This window comes from Ananas comosus, linkage group 11 (genome assembly GCF_001540865.1).
Source record: "Ananas comosus cultivar F153 linkage group 11, ASM154086v1, whole genome shotgun sequence".
NCBI lineage: Eukaryota > Viridiplantae > Streptophyta > Magnoliopsida > Poales > Bromeliaceae > Ananas > Ananas comosus.
The window spans coordinates 12,942,474-12,966,745 of NC_033631.1; the positions used below are offsets into that span (position 1 = coordinate 12,942,474).

The following is a 24,272-nucleotide window of genomic DNA, read 5'->3' on the forward strand; positions in this document are numbered from 1 at the left end:
AATAAACACATTAAATTATTAATAATTAATTAGCTTGTTAATTATAAGTAATAAATAAATTAATTATTCTACTATTTAAGCAATGACTAATAATTTAAATATATTAATTAGATTAATTAATGAATTAATATCATAATTAAAATTACATTTAGATTTTAATTAATCTTGCTCAAGAAAAAAGAATGGAAGAGTAATTTCAAACTTATACGGATTATATCAACTTAATCCAAAGACCCGAAACTTACTGTTTTTGGGTACGAAGATTTAAATTTTAATATAATCCTAAAAGAAAGGATAATCTCTTATCCCCCTGTCCCTGTACCAAACGGTAAGTCCAAGCTTCTTTTCCAAAGAAGCCACGTCCGTGCACGAGTTACTAGCTGTGCGGTTGAGATCCTTCGTTCAGGCCGCTCTCGAGAGAAGACACATCAAAGGATTGCCTAGATCTGGACTTTCTTAACTTTCCAGGTAATTTTGTTCGCTCCGACAACATACCTAGCGTTAAGTGTTTACAAAACCTTCTTTTCGTCCTGCAGATATTTCATATTCAATTGGCAACCTACATTTTGGTCTGATCAAAAGGTTAATGACATCACGTCTAGCAAGTTGCAATACAACGACAAATGAGTAAATGAACGGAGAGTACAGCAGCTAAGTGTAGGCATAAGCCCACGACAGCCCATAGCAGAGGAAGGGCTAACATAGCCAGAAGCTGTAACACCATACAGGCCGAGACCTATTGCGCTAAACAAAGGGTGAAAATGAATAAAAGCTCATATCATTCAAAATGCAACTCATAAATGTTCGGAACAAAGGTACATTACCTGTAAACTGGAATATTCAATGATACTTGAAAACCTCGCAGAAACTTGAGCTCAACTCAACAACAAAACTATGCTACACAAGGAGCGTCGCTCAGGTTCAGGACTAGATAAATCCATGTGACGGAAGATAGAACTCTAAAGAAAGGACAAACATAATATATGCACTTGTGTTGCATATGAATGCTGAAGACACCAGATAGATGACAAATGATGAAGCAAAACATAGAACCTGATTACACAAGGCTGATGCATAGACAAAAATACAGACCATAAATTCTATGAAGTGTACAGAAAAAAGGGACAAGGAAATGCATAAAGACCACCTGGGAAAGTGCAAAGACAAGACAAAATCCCCCCAAAAAGAAATTGAAACGATAAAATAAAACAAGAGAGTGCAAGGGCAAGGAAATAAGACATTTTCCAACAAATATTGGAAAGCATGAACACTAAAAATGATTTAGTTTGGAATGGCAGACGAGTCCTGCTTCGCTTTTAGGTGCCATCCATTTGGGACAGCTAATTTGATCTCGCCTGCGAAAGTAATCTGAAGATCCCCAATCAAATGCATTTAGTGAGTCATAAAAGGGAGACCTTAAGTCGTGCAGCCACAAAAGAGCAGAGCCCTCCGGCCTTTTCGTGTAGAAAAGGCCTTCAAGACCTTTCCAACAAAGTCAGCAGAGGTGGGCCATCGCTATCCCACTTCTTCATGGAAATAGCACAAAGGAACCAGACTGCAGGATGCAGATACATGAGTTAGCAACAACTCTCGACTCTGCCCAAACAAAAACTTTGTCTGGAACTGGCGAGGACCCGACATATGTATGCAATTCCCGACTGGACTCGACGACTCAAATGCATATGCAGACTCCAAAGAGATCAGAAACCATCACCGTCAATCAACCAGACACTGCACGGCTAATGGCTAACTTAGCCCAATCAGCAGACTCTTTGATCAAATGATCGTCCGACAATAAGCACTCTTCAAGGAAGTCTTTGCTCGAAACAGACTGATTAATAAGAGGACCAACATGACTACCCAATGTATCAGCCAAATCTCCCAGGACACCAATTGCAGTCTTCATCACCACATCGTCCCTGTTCAGGAACAAGGTGGAGCTATTAAATAAACGAACCGATTTGACTGGCAATACGCTGCCAAAAAAAAAGAAGCATGAATAGATAGGGAAAAAGGAAGTGGGCAGGTGACTGACATGTCCTTTTCATTGTAGAGAGTGTCAAGGAACTGAAGGATGTGAGCTGCATAAGGCATCAGTAGCTGGGTCTTCGGGGAGTTCTTGAAACCTTGTAATATACCAGAGTACGCTTCCAATATTCCATTCCTTAGCTGGTTGGTGTATTCAAGCATTTCATCATCAGCTGTTGCAGCACGTGCAGACAGCTCTGCGGCACTTTGTAGCATAGGCATGGCATAGATCAAATACTTCTCAAAATTCTCCCCAATTGCAAGTGCGATGTCACCAAAGCATGAAAATATTGGCGGTTTTACGGATCTGTGTAACTGGTTGCTGGAGAGATCCTTGAGGAGTTGTGTCATTATTCCATCACAGAAGGGCAAAATTTTGTCTTCCAAAGCCCTGCACAAATCGCCGACCACACCAACAGTAATGGCACAGACCTGATACTCTTCAAAGTTCTGAAGACCCATTTCCAAATACTGATAGAACCCTGGCATGTATTTCACGAAATTGGGCCCAGCTGCATAGGCCAGAGCACCAATAGCAAGCATCGCCTCTTCATGCACAGTTGCATTTCGGCAGGCAAAGACCCTCAAAAAGAGATCCATGATCTGGTCCGCATATTGCATGAAAGCATACTTTGTGGTTTCTGAAGCACCCAGCTTCTGAATGATGACTTGTAAGCAACCACAAAGAAGGCCCTGCAGCTCATTCTGCTTCTCTCTCTCATCAGATGACAGCTTCTGTGCTTCTAGGGTTTGATGGAGCTCCATCATGAGGACCGGCACCAACTGCATTACAACAGGAGCTGTCTCATCGGTAGAACTCCTAACCACCTCATTCAGAGTCTCATAGGCTGCAGTCCTTAGGCGAGATTCTCCAGCATCTTCCCTGTGAGTAACAGTAAGAAGGGCCTGAATTATGTCTTGAAAGAAAGAGGATAGTGGTGATGTCGACCCAGCATCCTCATAACCTTGAGCAAGAAAGTAGAGAGCACCGCATGCCTTTTCAGCTACATTGGGGACATCCTTCATGCTCTGAAGCAACACAGTGAGGATCTGAGGGCAATTCTCTGGTGTTATTATAGGCACTTCCACAGTCGAGCCATGAAGGAACTCAAAAATTCTCCCAAGAGTCCATGCAGTAGTATCTTTCACATGGTTACTCGGGTCCTTCATTAAGGCAGTGAGCATGAAGTTGAGGGCCACATTGACAATAGGCGTGAGCTTGTCAGGTGACGGACCCTCCAGAATAGAACCAAACGCATATGTTGCCGCCTCTCTCTGCCTCCAATCTGGCTTAGTTATATTCTCTTCAATAAAAGGCATCACAAGAGGAACGATGTCATCCCCAACAGTCCGAGCAACCAAACCCAAACATGTGCCCCCAGCCATGGCAAGATTCCAAGCACCTTCATCCTGATCCTGATCCTCCTCCTGTTTGAGGAGAGTCTCCAATAGCATCGGAACTAAAGCAGGCAGAGCCTGCTTGATGAAATAAAAACAGGGAGTATCAGAATCAGCAGTAAAATCACCGCCATATTCATCTAAAATGTCAATTTCCTCTTCGCATATCGAACTCCAGAACTCTATAGCCTGAAGGGCAACCGGCTCCTCATCTTCCCGCACAGCTTTTGCTGTTATATTGAATATGTCCTGCATGTACGATGCGAGCTTCTCGTAGTAGGTGGATGAGATGGCCACCAAACATTCAAACGCCGCCTGCCGTATCTTCACCTCAGGCGAGAGAGTTGCCTCACAAACAACTCTCATTATATAGTCTCTCTCCATGTCATTCGAAAAGTTCGCTTGTGCAAATCCCAACGCATTATATAATGCTCGTGTAGCAGCGAGCCTGACATCAGCGCTTGCCTCAGAAGCATTCATGCCCTGAACAACAGCAGTGAGTATTTTATTCACTTGGTCTTGGTCAACGACCTGTGGAGAAACTTCCTCACACAGATAACCAAGTGTTTCAAGTGTTGCTTGCTTGACATGAGGCTGGAGTTGGTGTATATTAGAAAGCAATGTGCCTATAAGTTCAGGCCACTGCTTCTGAGGCAACTCAATACCTGCAATCTTGGCAATGACCTGGGATGCAGTAGACCTGGCATCAGGAGCGGGAGAAGAAAGAGTCTGCAAAAGGCATGCTTTAATCTGAGCTTTCACACCCGCATCCAACGATAACCATCTTTGCACGAGTTCGTTCTTTCTGTGCAGCTCCTTTGCATCCAAGGCATTCTTCAGAATCAAGCCTGCTAGCCTGCGGCTATCCACAGGCTTTTCATTGTTTGATAACTCGCCAGAGAGAGAAAGCAGGAAAGCTGGAAGATTTTGTTCCTGAAACTGCTTAAGAGTTTCTTCTGCATGCTTCCGGGTCGTAGCATCCACCGACTGTGCATTCAAGAGAATCGGAGTGACTTCCATCGCCATCTTGTGGCTCTGCAAATAGCATTAGGCTAGATTACAAAGTAGGTAAATATAATCATTTCTCTTACACCTAGATGTCTGAAGAATAGGAAGAGAAAAGATGGCAAGAAACGCTAATTTAAACTTTACATACAAAGAAATATGAAACTTGTTCAACATTGAACAAGCAAAAACAAGAAATGCATATTCAGCAGCACTTGCCACTTCTTGATTATGATAGTTGATGATACCTAAAACGAGAGTCGATAGGGGTTCCAAACATGTTAACTAAGCAGGTAATAACTAGTTCTTTTGCTTTAACCACTTGCTAATAATACTGGCCAGTCTAGCCTATAGCATAAATTTGCATCAAATGAATTCTACTCAACGTAAATACAACACAAGGACATGAATCTCAATATGAGAACTCGACCAACAGGATTTGAGCACTGAGAACTACGAACTACTATCACGGCAACAGTCAAATGCATAGAACTAAGCCATCTCAGGATATGAACATTGTCCATCCTGGAACATGCAATACAGAAAGCGTGTCAGGAAGCCAAAACGATTAAATTAGATCAATATTGATATAGTAAGCTCCACTCTTCGACCAAAAAAAGAGGCCAAAAATATAGCAGATCTGACATTGATCAGCATACACAATTCTACTCATAAGTCCTCAAAGAATTTACTGCATATGAAATCGAGAAGAAAAGAAAAACTTTGCAACTCTGATGGGGCCACCAAAAGTACTTCAATCCGTAGAACCCATAAGCGCATCAAATTAGAGGAACTAAATTCAGCCCATTAAAAGCAGAAGCATATCAAATCTCAAGCATATGACACGATTACCACTAGATCACACACATCGCTGCTCCAAAACCCTAAATCACCGTAAGCAAAATTGTCCAATCACACAACGCAGAGGGAAAATAATCAAAATCGAACCGATGAAGTATCTAAATTGGTGACGAAATGCTAGATCGAGAGCGTTAACGAGTCAAAACCTGTTCGCCCCTTCTGAGAGGAGGCGGTTGAATTCGGCGAATCTGGGCGAAATCGATGCGAGAAGCGGAAGATTACGGTGCCTCTTTCGCCGATTCGCCGACGATCTGCGCGAGAAATAAATCGCGGAGAGGCGATCGATGGGTGCAGAGAAGGATCGAGCGGCCGCCGACCAGAGAGGGCGTGAAACCCTAGGAGAGAGAAATTCAGAAAAAGTGAGAAGGAGAGGGGGGGAAGAGAGAGAGAGAGAGAGAGAGAGAGAGAGAGAGAGAGCGAAATGGTAGAGGGGAACAAGTAGGAGAAGCGGACAGGGGACACCAATTGTGAAGCTGGAATTGGTAATTCATGATATCTACATCGACTTTTTCTTTTTAATTATTATTCGAGCCACTATTATTATTATTGGAATCGCCAGATGATATTATTATCGCCACGCTTCTTGCTGGGCAAGCCAATCCCAACGAGAATCCACCAAGCGGCTAATAAGATGAGCCCCAACCCGAAGCCGAACTTTAAGCGAGTCTGTTTGGATCGGGGTTCGAGTTTGACCCAGACTCGACTACAAGTTATGACTCGTAATAGACGTGGAATCTGGGAGAAGGGGATATTAAACGACCCATACAAGGAAATGTAATATGGTGGGCCAGAGTCCGGCCCAGGTCCATTGAGGCCCAAGTCTATGGGCCTATTTGGACCGAGCGAGTCAGAGCTAGAGTTTTTCTTTCTTGTTTTTATAGAAAATACAGGTACGCTTAAAATATTTTTATTGATATCCCAAAAAAAAATTAAAAAAATAAGAAAAAGGGTGGTACAATCTACAGATCATATATGCTAGGCGACCATTTGAACTAGGAACAAATGAACACATACACAAGGCATGCCTCATAATATAGATGATTATTTCTTTTCTGAGAAAAGGTAGCATGCTACCGCTTCATTAATACAAGGCATGCCTGATAATATAGATGATTATTTTTTTTTTAGAAAAGGTAGCATGCTACCGCTTCAATAATATAGATGATTATTCATTAATACAGTTATACCGTTTTAAAATGTAGATAAATATAGCTAGAAATATTAATTAAGCAACTATGTTTCAAACTTAAAACCACGAATGCTAACTATTAAGCTCTTTATCCGCCGTAGAGATACGATCTGTAACTTGGCACTAATTATATTGTAGGTAAATGCGGGCATTTTCGTGATAGAAGTTTTAGAAATATTTACGGGTTTATATTTAGCAAATTGGAACTGGACGTGCAGGTTCAGTGGGCCTGACTTGGACACATGTCTGGGCCTTGGGGCCTTTTCCTACCAGTACCAACCACAGCCGCAAGGTGAAAATGGGAAAGTTAACCCGACACGATCTAACTCCGACGGAGGGAAAGAAAGAGGAAGGGGAGTAGAACCCCCAGAACCAGAAAAGACCCCCCGCTCGCTCGCTCGCTCGCCTCCCTAGACCTGCTGGCTGCTGCCTCTTGCTGGGGAAGATATGTCTCTAACGGCGGTGAAGATGTCGGAGGACGTGTGGCTGGCCTGCCTCGCCCACGCACTCACCACCGAGACGGAGGAGATCATGGGCCTCCTCCTCGGCGACATCCAGGTATGCCATTACTTTAACCTCCTCCCTATCTTTCTTCTGCTTGCTACCTGCGAAGTTCCAATCTCGCACGATTTTGTTTCGACGCTCCGTGCTCCACTGCTTGGACGCTTTGCGGGTTCTATTTTGTTAGGCTTTCTGCTGTTTTGGCCGATTTTCTGCGGCAATTGCTTTGGAAGCTTTGGGGAAGTGGGCGGCGGCAGTGATTCTTGCTGCTGCTGTACATCTGATCTTCATCCGTACTGCAGTTTGGGGTTATATCTAGAGGAGATTCAATACACGTCTGATCTTCTGCTGATTGTTTAGTTTTTCTCCCACCAAATTGAATCTAATATCCTTCAATATTGGGCCTTTCAAGTTTTTGCAGTAGAAAAGCACTGTGAGAGAAGCTATCGGGTCCTAACTGAGCATATCTCTTTCTATTTAGTCGAGGAGCATGTAAGCTGTTAATGAACCTGCTGTTCCATTGGCTAAACAGAGCACAGACCCATTACATTTTATACAATCTCTGTTTAAGTTGGGCAAATCCCAAACAGGGGCGTCAAATGTCCATCGAGGAGAGAGAGAGAGAGGAGTTTATTTTATGACGGCCTATATTTGAGAGCTCCTTGGTTCATTTTCTACCTTTTTGTAAGATACAGCCGTTCCGCATGTTATAACTTCATCCTATTGCCCTCTTTCTGTCCTGTGCCCCAATTTCACCTGTGCATACAGTCAAATACTAACAGGCTAGTTTAAATGTACTTAATATGGTTATCTCATTTTCATCCAATGCCCTTCTTTTTTTTCATCCTTCCTTCCTTCCTTCCTTGCCTTCTTGTATTTGGTCTAGTTTTTCAATTTCTTGTTAAATGTTGGATTCTTAGTATAGGTGACCCACTTCCTTTCAGTTTCTTAAAATGTGAATATGTGATTCACCTGATCGCTACTGTAGTTACATGTGCTATGTTATCCGGAATATTTATGCGCTGGTTCCTGAAATTTCAAACTATCTCAAGAACAATCCTTAACTTCTCATCCTTCGATATCAATCCCTCAAAAGTTTGTGTGTCATGAGAGTATCCTGTTAGCAATCTAAACTGTTGTTCCTTCATCACTGTTTCACCCCGTAAACTTTGTATGCACATCCCTAATATGAGGTCATTCTATTTAGTTCAGTTGCTGTCTTTTAAAAGTTTCTCTTTAGACGCGCCACTGAACTCTTCTTTTCAGTACAATCTGGTAAGTAAATCTCTGCTAGAATACGGGCCATGAGTGTTATCATTGTGTCTGACATGCCTGATGAAATTATGGCTAATTGATAATTCATGTCAAGAGCTGCACATTACAGCATTATGCAGTGGGGAATTCTTTGATTTTATCTTCTTATAGCTTGTAATTTCATGATGGGCCTGCAATGTACTTGTTACAATTGATGAACAAAATCATAAGAAAAAGTAACGCATTTACATTTAATGAATGTACAGAAATAGTTATTATGTATTGCATGTTCTACAACCTGTAATAAATACTTCTTTGGTAATGGTTGATTGCTTTAGCCAAATTAATACTTCTTTGTGCAATGGGGCAAGGTTTATTAGTTGTCCATATGACTGTTCAGTTGATATAACAGTCTACCAGACGAATTTTATGGTCTTTCATACTAGTTCATAATATACTTATAGTTTGTCATGCATAATGTTCTTTGGTACTTTACTTGTTACTGATATATATATATATATATATATATATATATATATATATATATATATATATATATATATATATATATATATATATATATATATGCACACACACACACAGAGTACTTAGTGCTACCAATATTTCCATCATTAGATCTACCTCTTTGACCTTTTTTTTTTCTCTTGAATCATACTATTCCACCAACCACCACTAAACCCTAGGGGGGCCACTATCATCCTAACCAAACAACCCTTCATCCAAAGGCCGAAAACCCATAAGCGCTAACAATTTAGTGCTTAGAAGAATTCCGGCCTACTTCTACGCGTGTGTGTGTGTGTGTATGTCTTTGTTGTTTACATTGAGGTGTTCCTTAAACGTTGTCAATATGCCCTCTTACAGTACTTGGCACAAGTTATCTATTCGTGGAGAGTTTTAAGCGTCTTTTACTTATATGATTTTGTTTTTATTTTTAAATAATAAATCTATTTTTCTGTGTTGTCTGCGGAAGTTTTGTGGTTTGACGTTGTAAATCTTGTAGTATTCAAGTGGTGGGAATGCAGTTGCTCTTATCTGGGGAGCGTCGCCACAGATGCGCTCTGATCGTCGAAAGGATCGAGTGGAGACTAACCCCGAGTTGCTGGCTGCAGCTTCAGCACAAGCTGAAATATCCTTAATAATGTTTCGTATTATTTTTCTTTTTTACAGATGTAAAAAAATATTTTGGTTTTGGAGTCGAACTTAACTTGTAAACACAGAATGACCTTGACAACAGGGAGGACCACTAGGGTTATTGGATGGTACCACTCACATCCCCATATTACAGTTCTCCCATCTCATGTAGGTACGCCGACAATTTATCCACTGACATCTGGTACTTTGTGATTTCTAATTTGTGGTGTAGGCGTGTAGCCTTATTGACTCCTAGTTTTGAATACTTGTGATCCATCACATGCTACGGAGGATTTTGTAGTTTGTTTGGCTATTTAGGAAATTTTATAGTACTTTAGTTCTCAAACTCAGTCAGAATCTGCTGTGTTGTTTTTGGTGCATTTGCCACATTATTATATTAGTTGCGCTGTATCCATATTTGCCTTTTGTTCTAATTTTCAGACATATACGTGTGAATAATGTCTGTCTACAATCTATCGTACTAGGTTTAGTCATCTTCTGTTTTTACTCTCTTACTTGAGATGAACATTTATTGTATGTGATGCGACTAATATGTGATGCTTTAATATTGTTTGTGGGCTATGATTTGCAGATGTTCGTACACAGGCTATGTATCAGCTGCTAGATCCTGGCTTCATTGGGCTCATTTTTTCTTGCTTTAGTGAGGATGCTCATAAGGTCTTGGTTACTCTTTGCTTCCTTTACAAAGTGAAGCTATGGCACTATAGTTTCTGTTGCTGAATAGCTGTTTCTTTTTCTTCTTTTCAGGTCGGAAGAATTCAGGTCATTGCTTTCCAATCTCTTGATGGGAAACAAAGGCATCTCCCTCCTGTTAATAATAGTTCTATTATAGAGGTCGAATCATCTCTTAGTTCCCTAGAGAACGCATTGTCAACATCAGGATCTGCAATGAATGAGAACATTGAACAGGACACTGGTGATTCAAGAGCAGCCAAAGCTAAAAAGGTATGGTGAGATGCTAATAGTTGTTTTAAAAGATGATGTTTTAAATCTTTTCTCTTTTTGTCCACTCCTATCTGTAATTAATTAAGACTTGGTACTAAAATTTGATGCCGACTTCTCATGGGGGTGTTAAGGATGTTTTGTCCTCTAGTATGTTATAAGATGCTAGCACCCTTCTTTGTCATGTGTGATGTTAGAATACTGAGTCTTTTTCAAAGTTCTCCGCTGTGTGGTCTGAAGTTGAGATTACATGTTTAGACTCTTGATTTTGCAAATCCACCGCTTATGCAGTCTGAGGTGGAAATGACGTGTTTGGACTCTTGATGTTGCCTATACAATGGGGGAGGAAATGGGCAAGATTATTTACTTGCAGAAGAATAGTTTCTGAACAACTTTTGCCATAGCTGTTTGTGTTGATGTGTGTGATATATTGAGACTACTTGAATCATGTAGGTCTTTGTTCAAATTAAATCATGTTTCTTTTGGTGATCTGAGGCATGCCATATGTTGTTTAGATGGTGGGAAGATCTTCAGATTTAGAGGAGTTCTTTTCTCATGCCGATGTCAATCATCTTGGGAAGCGGCAATCTAGAGAAAACTCTGTTGGTGTTTACAATCCTGAGAGTGCACACAATGCTGCTGCTGAGATAGATTCTGCAGATATGAACCCAAGCATGCAGGAGGCCTTGCACCGTTCTAATATGGATATAAGGTACTAGCAACTATGTTAGTACCGTTAATTCTTACACTGTTAATTTTATTCATCTATTTCAGGTTTGCTTACCTACCTACTTGTGATATCAAATTGCAAGGATTCTTGTTTACCTACAAATGCTTGACTGGTTTTATGTATATTTTGCTATACTTTTTAATGCTTGCAGGTGTCCATCCCAAGTTATCCGTACTAATTATGGTTTGGTCTGAGGGCTTCGAGACCCTATACATTGACAAACTAGTTTTAATAGATCTAAGTCCTGTGCTACTAATGTAATACCTGAAGCTTCTAGTTAAGAAATGGGTAGTAAAACTTACCTTATTTTTTCCTCAGGTAATACAAACATGATGATTTTCGGGATGAATTAGTTGCTCACTGAGCATATATGCTTCACTTGGTACTTTCTAGTATAGCTACATTACTTGCTTTGTTGATTTGCTTTGTTCTAGGTAGGGTGGGACAACTAACAGTAATGTGATTCAATGGTGAATGCCCATGAGAATTTCTGAGAATCTATATCATACTAGTCTTTCTCATCTACTATTTTCTTGTGATAGTGGTGCAGAGTACATAAGGAAGGAAGTGCCACTCCAAGTCCTGCCCACCAGGTATCTGCTAAAGCTTGAATCCCCCTTGACTTCTTTCACCGACATGCAGCATGTACTTCTTGAAGAAGAACGATCAGCTTATAACCAAGCCATGTCCCAGAATATGCGGTATACAGGCATCCTTAATATTCTAATCCCTCCTCGAGCTCCTCTTTTTTGTTTTTTTGTTATCTAATGATAATGTCTATTTCTTGGTTTTGTTCATCAGTGATGGCAAAGTGCACCCTCTTACATTTATTCATCACACATCTACCTACCAGGCTTCTCTGTGCAAGTTAATGGAATATTGGTAAGATAAAACATTCTTTTTTTTCTCATCATTTTAATTGTTATATCTGTGAACTTACACTTATATATCACTTTGTTTTTCCAGTTTAAGTCCTGCCGTGACTGCACTCCAAGACCGGCTGAAGGAAAATGAAATTCGGGTAATGGAACTAGTGCATTTCTTTTTTTCTTTTTTGTAAATTTTGACTGTGGTTACACCTTGAAAGGAGTTAATAATTATGTCATCACTATGGAAATAGTTATTGATGCTGAATGAAGAAGCCAAATTGCTGGAGGCTGAAGCCCTTGGGAGGAGTGGTGAGATGAAAATGGGATCGCCTCGCCCTATGCCATCTTCTCAGGGGTTAAGGGGCAGTACAGCACCGGTTCAGAAGGACGTGCGTGCTTCAGCAGAGCAGGGCAGCTCTCGGAGCCCTAGCGGTATTGGCAGCCGAAGAAAGGCCTTTTGATTTTGTGCCAGTAGCGTATATACTGTTGCCGTTGTGTATTTTTCTGGTCTCACTGTATCTTGCCTGTCGGGTTTCTGTCTTCCTGTTTTCGGAGGAGACGTTTTGTTTTGCCACTCTAGTAGGAATGCGCCTATCCCTTGTAAATAATGTCGATATTTTGGTTTCTCCATTGTCTGACAGCCAACCTTTGCGGCAGAGCTTTGCTTTTTGTTCGAACCTCACCACTGCCTAAATTCTTATATCTGGAATTAGTTTCCGGTTTGGAACTTTTCCGACACCGCTTAGTGTGAGCTCTGCAATCGGATGGCACTTGGGCAGGCCAAAGTTCTACTGTCTGAAGAAAGCAGTGTCCGTACATGCATGGGTGAGCATGACGATCTTGTACTAGCAATTGAGCATATGCACTGCAGAGTCTATTTGTATGGACTTGCGCGAATTGACAGGATTAACAGTGCCCATCTGCAGAATCGCCAACTTATAATATTTTTTTAAAAAACTTCAAATATATCGTATTTTCTCACTTTAGTACCATATAGTTTAAAATGTATCAAGTTAGCATCCTTTGGTTTTGCATTTTCTTACTTTAGTACTATGTGGTTTAAAATGTATCAAGTTAGCATCCTGTGGTTTAATATTTTGTTAAATTATATACAAATAAACTTCAGATATCCTAATTAGATTTATCGAATATTTATTTTAGTATTTTTTAGTTTTAATTTTGTCACTGTTTTAACGAAAAAAATATTCTGAAATGAATAATAAAAAGAGAAAAATAAAACCACAGGTATTAACTTGATATAAAAATGAAACTGCAGAGTACTAACTTGATACACTTCAAATCATAGGGTACTAAAGTGAGAAAGTGCAAAACTATAAAATACTAACTTGATACACTTTAAATTACATGGTATTAAAATGAGAAACTGTGAAACCACATTAGGGGTATTCGAAGTTTTTTCTATTTTTTATATTTTAACCCGAGGTGGTGGCAAGTTTGTCCGGGCCGTCGGAGCCCTTTTATTTTTGTTTCGGCTGCACGGTTTATTACTTGGGATGCGGATAGAGAGACCCACCGACCCGGTACATGGGCCTCTCTCGCAGAATTTTGTCGAATTTTGAAAAGTAACTCTCTCTTTTGAGTGCTAGTGACGTCCCCGCAGAGATCACGGGTGTTGATTTTGGTATGACCGCATGAGGAGGATCGATGCCTTTGGCCTTTGTGTGCCATTATTAATTATTATATATCATAATAACAATAATAATAATAATTGCAGCCCGATACCATTTGCTTACCCCCTAATTAACAACAACTTTATATATGCTTTCTCTGCAAAAGCTTTGTGCATCGTTGCGAAGTGTACGAACACGTGTTCAACGGGGATACCCACCGTTTATCAAATATATCAACCACTCTCCTCCAAAACCATCGGTGGATTGGATGTTATGGGAGGTGCGTGCTCCCTAATCTGTGGTCCTCTCCTCCCGTCTCTCTCCCCTCTTTACTCTTTAGGTTCGTGAGTCGTGACTGTCCTGTTGACTAGCGAGTGCGATCGAGTGGGCGGTGACGTTGCTCTCGATGAAGAGACAGAGACGTTGAACCCCGAGTCCTGATTCCTGAGCAGGTGGGGAGCAAGTCCGAGAGGACGGAAGCACATACACATCTACGTACAGAACCCCCCTCTCCTCTAAGATATTTACGATTCCACCAGCAAAACAAAAATCGCAAATATAACTTAATAATTACCATTAGCAACTAAATAATTATTTGGAGTCTCTTGCATCCTTTGAAAGCTACTAGCTAGTTTGGATGCTCAAGCTCTAGTTCTTCACTAAGAAACTGTTTCAAATGGATAATATTGCAATCAGCTCTTCCTAGTTAATTTAGGTTAATTTCCATGCCATCTAATTCAAGATTTGAGTAGATTTTCTTTTGTATGCTAGTTTTGCTCCTTTTGGGTTTTTTTTTTTTTTTTTTTTTTTTTTGTGAGATAACCTATAACATTGTTGCCCAAGGAATCTCTTCATTGTTGTAAATTGTAGCAAGTGCAGGGGCTTTTCGGGAGGGATGAACGAGAATGCATATGTTGATGTGCCAACGGCCCACGGACCGGAAGGAAAACAAGCGACTACCCACTACCGCAATCACACACAGCAGTACAGCACATGTGTTTCTATCCGAAAACCGTGGACTGCTTAAATTAATTTGCTCCTCCTCCACTCTCTTCCTCTCCCTATAAATACCCACCCACCATGCCCAGCCATCTCCGCATCAGTTCATCCGCAAAAACTTGTAATTAACCGCGCGCATTCCGCCCACCGATCCGTCCTCTTAGCTAGCTGCGAAAGAATTTCAAGAATATGGGTTCGGTGAGTCGCGCCTCCTTGGATCAGAAGCTTGCAATGGCTAAACGCTGCTCCCGCGGTACTCCCCGTACATCCATACTTGCACATTACTTCATTTTCGCCCTATATATCCAGTACTTCTTTTCTTCCACACACACCCACACACACCCACACCCACAAAAAAACTATTAAGTATAATTAATATATAGCTCGATCTATCTCTCTGAAATTGATCAGTTGGCTTAAATATATATTCTTGGCAGAGGGAGTGATGGCCGGGGCAAAAGCAGCAGTCGTCGCGAGCATTGCAACTGCCATTCCCACTGTGAGATCACTTGTCCTCGATCTCTTAGTTTTATCTACATCTACATTAACATTAATTTTAGACATTTATATAATTTCCACCTCCATCGATCGTGCGTATAAATATATATATATATATATATATATATATATGTTACCAAGCAAATTAATTAAAGATGTTTGTGTTGTATATATTTACAGCTGGCTAGTGTGAAAATGCTGCCATGGGCGAGGTCCAACCTTAATCCCACGGCTCAGGCGCTCATCATCTCTTCAGGTAATTCGCTGCATGCCCATACATGGAAGCGTTAATATATAATTAATTGTGGTTTAATTTTCAGTATATAGATACTTGTAGATGATATATAGTTTGTTGTGTTGTGAATGATACACCTAATTAGTTATAAGTGCAAACTAATTGATTAATGATGTGCGCGGCATGCATGCAGTTGCTGGAGCAGCCTACTTCATCGTGGCGGACAAGACATTCTGGCGTCGGCCAGGAGTGATCTCCGCGCTCTCTCCCTCGCCGGCGCCGTGCCCTTTCCGCATCCTCTCCCTGGCGACGGCCAGAAAGAACTCCTTCCAGGCGGCTCAACAAGCTGCAGCCAATAACAACCTCAAGCCTTGATCACCAACACCAGCAGCCATCCATCCATCCATCCATCCATCCATCCATCCAATCGGACGTTATTAATGTTCCTACGCACGCACGCACGCACCTGCCTAGCTACTACATATATATATATATATATAGTAATACATAGTAAGTAATCTCCGCGCATGCATGGGAACCTCGCTAGACATGAGATCTCGCATTTGCATATGTAATCTTTTGCGAATGATCAACGACGACGTACTGTGTGTATGGAGTTAATCAATCAGATCGATGTTTTAAATAAGAAACAGTGGAGCGACATTGTTCGTGATGCCTTTTTTCCTTTCTTATATACAACCTTTTTTTTCTAATTATTATTTGTGTTATGTCCGGACGCGCACGTACGTAACTCTTAATTTGAACAATTTAATCAGGACCAAGCACAATAAAAGATTCACGCCCCCTTTGTTTTTCCAAAAAAAAAAAAAAAAAAAAAAAAAAAAGTTCTTAATTTCTATAATAACGTTGTCCCTAATTGGAGGCAGCCCGTAACCAGATATCGGGCCCACCCCGTTTATCTAGGCCTACCTCGCTGGATGTCTGCACCAGTACCAGGGGGCCCTCTAAACGGCCCAGTAACAATTCTGGTTGCCCAGCATATTTATGTGGGCCTCATTTGACATAGGAAAAATGCCAGAGATGGACCGGTCTGGCCCAAATTTGGAGAATTAGCCTGCTGGGGCCCGTAGTGGCTCCGACCTTCCATTCGCTCAACCATCAAAAAATCAAAAGAGCATCGGTTCGCGGCGATTAGACTTTGTGCTCTCTCGCTTTCGCTCTCGCTCTCGCTCTCGCTCTCTCTGCTTCTGGTTTTGTGACTCTTGTCCAGTCCGTTTCAATGTCTTGCTCTCTGATCTTCGTCGCTCGATTTCTCCTCTAAAACCGCTGCTGAAGCTGGTTGCGTAGTGGGGGGATTTGGTGAGTGGAAGCAAGTAGCAAGCGGATGGCGGGGGAGGAGGCCATCGCCGTCGCCGTCGCCGTCGCCGTCGCCACCGGCGGATATGATCCAGGAATCAAGACCCGCGACTCCTGCGCCTCCCTCTGTCGCCCCGATCACGTATGCAGCTACATTTGTTTTTATGCATATCCTCCTCTTCCTCTTGTTCGAGGAGTAGGTGAGGGGTATGTTTGGAAGTAGTTTGATATTTCTAATCTCGCCAGTCAGAGAAAAAATGGTTGGCTAGCTATGGTTGTAAGTCTTTTTCAGAAAAATGGTTGCAATTAAACTAGTGATGAATTGTTGAAAAAAAATTATAGGATTGCCTAAAGTTGCCTATTTCCTTGAATCGACCGTGGCAGGTTAACAGGCTTGAGATAACTCCTGATAGAAGGCTCTTAGCTGCAGCTGGAAATCCTAGTATACAATTTTATGAAATAAACCCAGAAGTCAATTGTCCAGTAAGTTTTCCGACATCAAGTTACTCAGTAAGTTGCTAAGTTTTACAAGGCTATCATCTTTCCTATGACATTTCTTGTATGTGATTATTTGTACTAGATGGTTCAGGTTTTGAGCTATGATTCACATATTAGAAATGTGACGGCCATAGGATTTGAGCGTGATGGCAATTGGATGTATTCAGGTTCAGAAGATGGGATGGTAAAGATATGGGACCTGATGTATCATAAATGACATGGCCTGAAAAAGAACTCAGCACCCTAAAAGAATTTATCATTTTTTTTTATCCTCTTGTTAGGTCCTCTTCTGTTTGACTATGAAAATTGATTATAGTTGTGATCCTATTCAGAACTAAGGTTCTTCCGTCAACAGATCTGATCTCCATTTTCTGACATGTCCATCTCAATTAGGCTATCAAAATTAATTCAAATTGTGATCCTACTCAAAGCTAAGGCTCTTCAAAAATAAACAGATTTGGACTCCATTTTCTGACATGTCAATACAGTAAAAACAATCACTTATAAGGTGAGTTTTTTAGAAATGTTAACGAAGGAAATTGTATACTGCTTGTTGGCCATATGATGTTTAGTTTCTCAATTTCATAAATTAGTTCTTTTAAAACTTGACCATCTTCCATCACATTAAAAGATCATATGTCTTTCTCAGGCCTAAAACTCAAAAAGAATATCAAAGCTGTTCTGCTGTTAATACAGTTGTTTTACATCCAAGCCAGGTTCAGATTCTTCATTTTCTCTATTGCAGAGCTTTATAGTGTGCTTATCATCCTGCAACTATTCTCTTAATGTACTTGATACATCTCTAGCACATTCATTATTCGAAGTTCTGGTTACTGTGTTTATTGATAGCTCTGGTATTTCTAAGCCATAGCCTTTTAGGCCAGCTTCGTTCATTAATTATTTTTATGTGTTGTTTTTGTGGCAATGGATTGCCCTGACCATGGAAGCCTGGTGACATATTTGGTATATAGCATCGACACCCTATATAACCCAACTATTTCAGTAATTGAACTCCGCATTATATTCCCAAGGAGGTTGCTCGCTTCCATATTAATGTTATTACAACCCACATACGTTTTTACTTCTAATTCAAAATTCCAAGTATCTCTCCTATCTTCTTATATCATGTTCTTCAGTTGCTCCTGGAAGAGTGGGGTTCTTTTTTGTTCAGAGAGAGAGAGAGAGAGAGAGAGAGAAAAGTAGCATGCTACTCGCTTCGTTCATTTTTTTCAGAAATGAACTTAGTTGCAATTAGGCTTCAAACTTAAAGGCTATGGTTGTTGCCTTAAATATAGCTTGTATGCACAAGATAGCAAAATCATGGCTGCAGATGGAGTTGATTTCTGACGATCAGAATGGAAATATGTGTGTATGGGATTTAGGAGCTAATGCATGCAGTATCGAGTTGGTAAGTATTAGTTTGTTTTACCTCTATATTACTAGTTTACTTTTTTAGATTATCCCTAGATATTATTTCTTGAGAGATGATGTTCAGACACCTATCATTGGCATGAGTGCAGGTGCCAGAGGCAGATACAGCAATGAGGTCGTCAACTGTTACGTAGGATGGCAGTATGCTTGGTGGTGCAAATAGCAATGGAGTACGTCATTTTTGGTGCATGCTAATTGGATTGCAGATATCTAGAGATATCATTTAGAGTAACTTCTTCTAAAGTGAGATTCTTTTTATTTTGTTCTCCGAGAATTGCTTGTGGATTGGCCCCATATATGCATCAGATGATCGCTCACCTTGAGCCCCTGCATAGAATGCAAGCACATTCTGGCTACATTTTAAGGTGCCTGCTTTCACCGGAATTATGCAGTCCTGTCAGGTATTGGTTAATGCCACCTACTACCCTGTGAAGTAGCATCCTTCCATCATATGACCTTCATCTCTTTTTCTGTTAAAATATTTCGGCATGTACAGTTCTGAAGCTTCATGGCTTTGTTTGTTTCTTCGTACAAGCATATCTAGGATACTGCTTATTCTCCCTCGAATATATCCTAGGTATCTTGCCTCTGCATCTTCAGATCACAATGTTAAGATATGGAGTGCTGATACGTTTGCCTTGCTGCAGACATTAGCAGGTTAACTTAGCCAATATCCAGTCTACTTGATTGTGTCAGCTTCTACTTCTATCAGATTTCTTTGTTCTTATTTTGCCCATCTACTCTTAATACTATACTGAGAGCGCTGGGTATGGGACTGCGTGTTCTCGGCTGATGATAAATATTTGTTCACAGGTAGGAGCCAAGCCATGGACTGATTTTCTATACTATCTTCTCTTTTTTCCCCCATAAATATATAATTTATTTTCAATCGACTTCTCTTATATTAAGCTGTTTTCACTTGCAGCTTCTTCTGATACAACTGCTAGAGTGTGGAATGTGGACACAGGAAATTCCGTTGGTGTATGACGTGCATCACCATCCACTTCTCTGCCGTGCTCTCCATGAGATTCCTGATCGACATCACAAGTCTGAGCTTTGTGTTGTACTAAAATCTTTCAGGTATATAACATGCATTACTATATAATTTTTTAATAAAAAACACGTTCCATTATTGAAATTGCAAATTGAGTGTCTAATTTTTTTGAAATTTCCCTTCCTCCAAATTAGAAGATTAAAACAGAGTAGAACATGTAGGATTTTGCAATTTTCTGTTGCAAGTTTTCCTAAATCCTTCAATATCCAAAAGTTCTTTTCTTCTACGTTGTATGGTTTTGTTTACATGACTCATCATCTTCAACGATTATATATGCATGTGGATTTTTTTTTTTTTTTTTTTTTCATGCATTGTTGTTTCTGTAGTTGACTTTGGAAGAACCATAGGATCTGATAAAAGATCGGGGAAAGGAAGAAGACAATCACAAGGTATGAGCTGGCAACCTTTATTCGTATTTGTTATCTTAACTTTATTTTCATGGCTTAAAAATGAAAAAAAAAAAAGAAGATAATTGACGGAAAACAAAATTTATAAAAGAGAACCTATTATCTAACTAATGGTCTTGCACCTCAACTTGTATCACGAATTAAGGCTTCCACGATTGAGATTGGTCATTGCTTTGGTAGCCTGTTCTCCTATCGTAAAGTTAAGATGTTATATCTTTCGTATCTTTCAAATTGCCATTTTACGGCGTTGGTTTGGCCGCGGGAAATTGTCATGCGGGTGATATTTGCGATGGGGCAGCTCCACAGGCGCTACAGGCGGTCATTGTACTGGGTCCCGAAGAATATGAAAAGGACTGGCACACCGCACACATCCCTCTGGCCTTTCAGGTCCCTCCAAGGAGGGACAAAAGGCTCCGGCATTTTGAAATGAGAGTAGCCACTTGCACTTCTAAAGGGGCATTAATCCTACATCAATCCATTTAAAGATTTAATGCTTTTTTATATGTTAAAATAAATTAATAAGATAGGCTAAATTACTGAAAATCTTACGCCAAAACTCATTTTTTCACTGTTTTTTTTTATTTAAAAATCTACACTTTGCTCTCTTTCAAAAATAAAAATATTTATTTTGGTTCTTACTATTAGTGTTCTGATAGAATTCTGTCTAATATATTATTATTCTATATTTTTTATACCTAAATATCCTTCTCAGCAGCGCAGCCTCTCCTCACCAACAATGTCGCAGGCTGTGCCGCCTATCCCTCCTCCACCGCCTTTCCCTCACCTATTCCTCTATCTGCGCCCATACTCATGCCCTCGCCTCCTCAGCTGTCTCACCCTTGCCCACCCTCTGTTCACGCCCACCTGACTTTTTTCAATTGCTGCTGAATGAAGAGGTGGCGGGAGTGCAGGAGGAGCAAAGAGAGCATGTGGAGCCGGCAGAGTCAGAGTTAGGGTTGAGGGTGGCACGAAGGGCGGAAGTGGAGAGGCTGCGGATGAAAGAGTGTTGGGGAGGAGACGAAGATGGAGAGGATATTTTGGTTATTTTGTTAATACAGTTAATACCATACTTTTTGTGAATATTTTTTATTTTTTAAAAATGTAAAATATAGATTTTTAAATGATACGGAAAAAAGTAAAAAAAAAAAGATATTGATGGAAGTGTTTTTTATAATTTAACTAATAAAATAAGTCACTTGGATGAAATAAAATTTGAAATTCATACTTTTTTTTTTTTTAATGTTTGCACTTTTATAAGATGCCTAACTTTATAGCATTGAATTTAATTTGAAGTCGGAATCAGTTTCGACTCCTCTTGCTCGGCACGCACACACACGAACACATGCGCGCACAAAATCCGTTTCAACTCCTGAAATGGATAGTTTGATATCTTGCTTAGGAGGGTAAACGGCAGTTGCGAAAAGAAAAGAATGCTAGCAACATGACATGTGGGCCAGATCACATCACAACCCATGCACTGAAAAACTGAAGAGGTTCGCTGCATCCAGCTAGCTGCCTTCTTCATCCGACTCCAATCATTCACCTCCAGATCAGATCTGAGGAGAGGGGAGAGAGGATTCAGGGGAGAGAGTCTCCTCGTCTCCGCTGTTCGATCTCTCCTTGCTGCCCCACCACTCTCTCTCTCTCTCTCTCTCTCTCTCTCTCGTGCCTGCGATGAAGGGAGAGATCATCAGAGGAGAAGCAATGGCCGTGCCCCTCCTCCTCCCTCTGTGGGAGGAGCTTCCCATGGATGTGCTGGGCCGTGTCTTCTCCTTTCTCCCGCCGGACTCCTTGGCGCGGGCCATGTGCGCCTGCAGGCACTGGCTCGCCTGCGCCCGCACCCCCGGCCCCGCAGCGCCGCGGCACTCGCCCTGGCTCCTGGCCATGCCCGCGCGCTCCTCCTCCTCCTTCTGCTACGCCCGCGACTCCGCAGGCCTCGGGCGGTGGCGCGCCCTCCCCCTGGACTTCGCCCCCGAGCCGCTCCGCCTGGTGGCCCCCCTGGGCGGGCTACTCCTGTGCAAGCTCGCCTCCTCCCCGACCCTCCGCCTCGCCCTCTGCAACCCCTTCGCCCGCCAGTTCCGCCGCCTCCCAGACCTCCTCACCCCGCGCTCCAACCCGGCCGTGGGGGTCGTCGTCGGCTCCTCCTCCGACTCCTCCTTCCGCGTGCTGGTCGCTGGGGGCTCGGCGTCGGGGTCGTCGTACGAGGCCACGCTGGAGGTGTTCGACTCGAGGGAGGGTGCGTGGCGCGCGGCGGGGCCCATGCCGCTGGAGTTCGCGGTGCGGCTGACGGTGTGGACGCCCAGCGAGAGCGTGCACGCGGGCGACGGGGCCGTCTACTGGATGACGTCGGCGCGGGCGTACAGCGTGGTGGGGCTGGACGTGGCGCGGCGGGCCTGGAGGGAGCTGAAGGTGCCCATGGCCGACCAGCTCGAGTGGGCGGCCCTCGTGCGCCGGAGCAACGGCCGCCTCGGCCTCGTGGGCGGCGCCGCCGACGGCCGGGGGCGCGTCTGGGAGCTCGTGGGGAAGGGCGAGGGCGAGCGCGAGCAGTGGAGGTTGGCGAGCGTGGTGCCGGAGGAGCTGCTGGGGAGGAGCTTCGGCTCAACTTCCACCTCGACTTCGACTGCCAGGACGGGGTGGGGGAGCACGAGGTGCGTGGGGAGCGAGGCGGGGGAGCTCTACGTGCTGTTCAGGGAATTGGGCGCGGACATGCTGGTGTGGAGAGAGAAGGGATCAGACAGGCTGAGCAGCAGCAGCAGCAGCAGCAGCAGCAGCAGCAGCGAAGATTGCTGCGAGTGGAATTGGGTGGAGGGCAGCTGCCGAGACCCCCACAGCAGCAGCAGCAGCAGCATTATTAACACTCCCGTAAAAGCGGTGCTGCTCCGGCCGACTCTCATGCGGCCTCTTGATAGTTGACGACTCAGACCCCTCCGCAACAAATTAAGCCCCCGCCCGATAAGCGCCTCTATGAGCACATGACGGCCGATTGGCGTCGCAGGTTTGCAACAGAGGTACTTGGATAAGCTATGTTGAAAAAAATGCTGCCACGAGCACCCCCAGCCACCACCTTCTGTGTCGATAAGAAGAGAGTTATGACTGCCCTGGCGTGGCCCATCGCTGCTTGGGGCTAATCTCAAAAGTCGTTGATGATGATGATGATGATGATGATGATGATGATAATGATGCCTTTTGATCGGCAACGTTCGTTGATGAACTGCTCCTTTCAACATCATTTCCTTCGGCCTGCTCTGGCCCACTTGTTGGTATTTGTTATGGCCGTGCAATCCATCATGGGCCTTGGGCTTTTGAAGTGAGAGGTCCGTTGGGCTTTGCAGGAAAGTTGGAAGCTAGGTGTTTCAAGGGGCAGCTCGATCTCCTCAAGTCTTCAAGTGCGCCTTTTTCATTACATGTCAATTAAAAGCGGTTCGAAAAGTCAATAGTTGATCGGAATAACGTTGACTGAATCTATTTCTTTTTAATTGACTCTGAGGTGTGGACGGGTAAAAACAATGGCAAGTTAACAAACTGCATGCGGTCTATACCGACGGTCTCATTCAGGTACCAAAGTAGATATCGGACAGCAGAGCCAAGCACCGAGTCAGGTAGCTGTAACCAGCAGGATTATGGCAGCCCAGAGAATGAAGAAACAAAGAAAGCCCAATCCAAGCCTCGTCGTTGGTTTTGGTTTGGCCACGAGGCCCTGTTCGCCTGGTCCGGTTTCTGCTCTTTCCCACACTACGCTGGAGCCCTCTTATCTTTGGTGATAGATTTGCTAGCATGAGGTGAAAGCGATTCAGGTGACAAGAGCTAATAATAATAATAATAATAATAATAATAATAATAATAATAATAATAATAATACCTCGACAGAGTTCACGTTAGTTAACAAGTTTCCAATAATTGAATAAATGTTGTCCAGTTAGCTGTAATTCTTAACTTCGAAGCCTGTGAACCTAATTAATTAAGAGCAAAGATGTCTGAAACCTGTAAGTTCAAAAACTAGCGAATTAGACAAAATCCAACCAATACTTCGGTACAGTTCTGACAGCTAATTAATCTAACTAACTACATTTTCCTTTTCTTTCCGTAAAAAAAAAAAGAAAAGAAAAAACAAATTATGATCTGAGCTTATTAAATTAGATCAAATTAATTAAGATCATTGTAATGGGTCAGTTCTATCAATTGCTAATGGTGCGTGCAAGTCTCCTTTCAGCTTAATTTACTTTCACCGCAACATGCTGCGCCTAGACTTGTG

At 42.2% G+C, this 24,272-nt stretch overlaps 5 protein-coding genes across 11 annotated transcripts; 4 read left to right on the forward strand and 1 right to left on the reverse strand.

Annotated features, from left to right (window-relative positions):
- On the reverse strand, window positions 757-5,760 carry LOC109717246 (importin subunit beta-1). Its single transcript, XM_020242918.1, has 3 exons — window positions 5,439-5,760; window positions 2,036-4,461; window positions 757-1,919 (listed from the first exon to the last, which is right to left on the reverse strand). The coding sequence occupies exons 2-3, from the start codon at window positions 4,450-4,452 to the stop codon at window positions 1,721-1,723; spliced, it is 2,616 nt and encodes an 871-aa protein (XP_020098507.1). The 5' UTR covers window positions 4,453-4,461; window positions 5,439-5,760; the 3' UTR covers window positions 757-1,720.
- Window positions 6,797-12,635, forward strand: LOC109717749 (lys-63-specific deubiquitinase BRCC36). Its single transcript, XM_020243645.1, has 10 exons — window positions 6,797-7,039; window positions 9,258-9,383; window positions 9,473-9,560; window positions 9,981-10,066; window positions 10,157-10,354; window positions 10,867-11,063; window positions 11,624-11,782; window positions 11,883-11,963; window positions 12,048-12,102; window positions 12,202-12,635. Exons 1-10 carry the CDS (start codon window positions 6,929-6,931, stop codon window positions 12,409-12,411), a joined length of 1,311 nt encoding a protein of 436 aa, XP_020099234.1. The 5' UTR covers window positions 6,797-6,928; the 3' UTR covers window positions 12,412-12,635.
- On the forward strand, window positions 14,639-16,005 carry LOC109717081 (early nodulin-93-like). The gene is made up of 4 exons (XM_020242749.1): window positions 14,639-14,833; window positions 15,018-15,079; window positions 15,259-15,334; window positions 15,507-16,005. The coding sequence occupies exons 1-4, from the start codon at window positions 14,770-14,772 to the stop codon at window positions 15,686-15,688; spliced, it is 384 nt and encodes a 127-aa protein (XP_020098338.1). The 5' UTR covers window positions 14,639-14,769; the 3' UTR covers window positions 15,689-16,005.
- On the forward strand, window positions 16,483-23,903 carry LOC109717078 (F-box/kelch-repeat protein At5g15710-like). 7 transcript variants are annotated; one of them, XM_020242746.1, is made up of 10 exons: window positions 16,483-16,907; window positions 17,015-17,113; window positions 17,778-17,844; window positions 18,424-18,536; window positions 18,649-18,960; window positions 19,056-19,136; window positions 19,207-19,372; window positions 19,485-19,639; window positions 19,940-20,002; window positions 21,420-23,903. In XM_020242746.1, exon 10 carries the CDS (start codon window positions 21,695-21,697, stop codon window positions 22,931-22,933), a length of 1,239 nt encoding a protein of 412 aa, XP_020098335.1. In that variant the 5' UTR covers window positions 16,483-16,907; window positions 17,015-17,113; window positions 17,778-17,844; window positions 18,424-18,536; window positions 18,649-18,960; window positions 19,056-19,136; window positions 19,207-19,372; window positions 19,485-19,639; window positions 19,940-20,002; window positions 21,420-21,694; the 3' UTR covers window positions 22,934-23,903. The 7 variants fall into 7 exon arrangements, with proteins under 7 accessions (XP_020098335.1, XP_020098332.1, XP_020098336.1 ...); XM_020242743.1 differs by having other exon boundaries at window positions 17,211-18,536; XM_020242747.1 differs by lacking the exon at window positions 17,778-17,844.
- Window positions 16,659-19,546, forward strand: LOC109717204 (protein LST8 homolog). Its single transcript, XM_020242875.1, has 8 exons — window positions 16,659-16,772; window positions 17,015-17,113; window positions 17,211-17,312; window positions 18,384-18,536; window positions 18,649-18,674; window positions 18,766-18,960; window positions 19,056-19,216; window positions 19,485-19,546. Exons 1-8 carry the CDS (start codon window positions 16,659-16,661, stop codon window positions 19,544-19,546), a joined length of 912 nt encoding a protein of 303 aa, XP_020098464.1.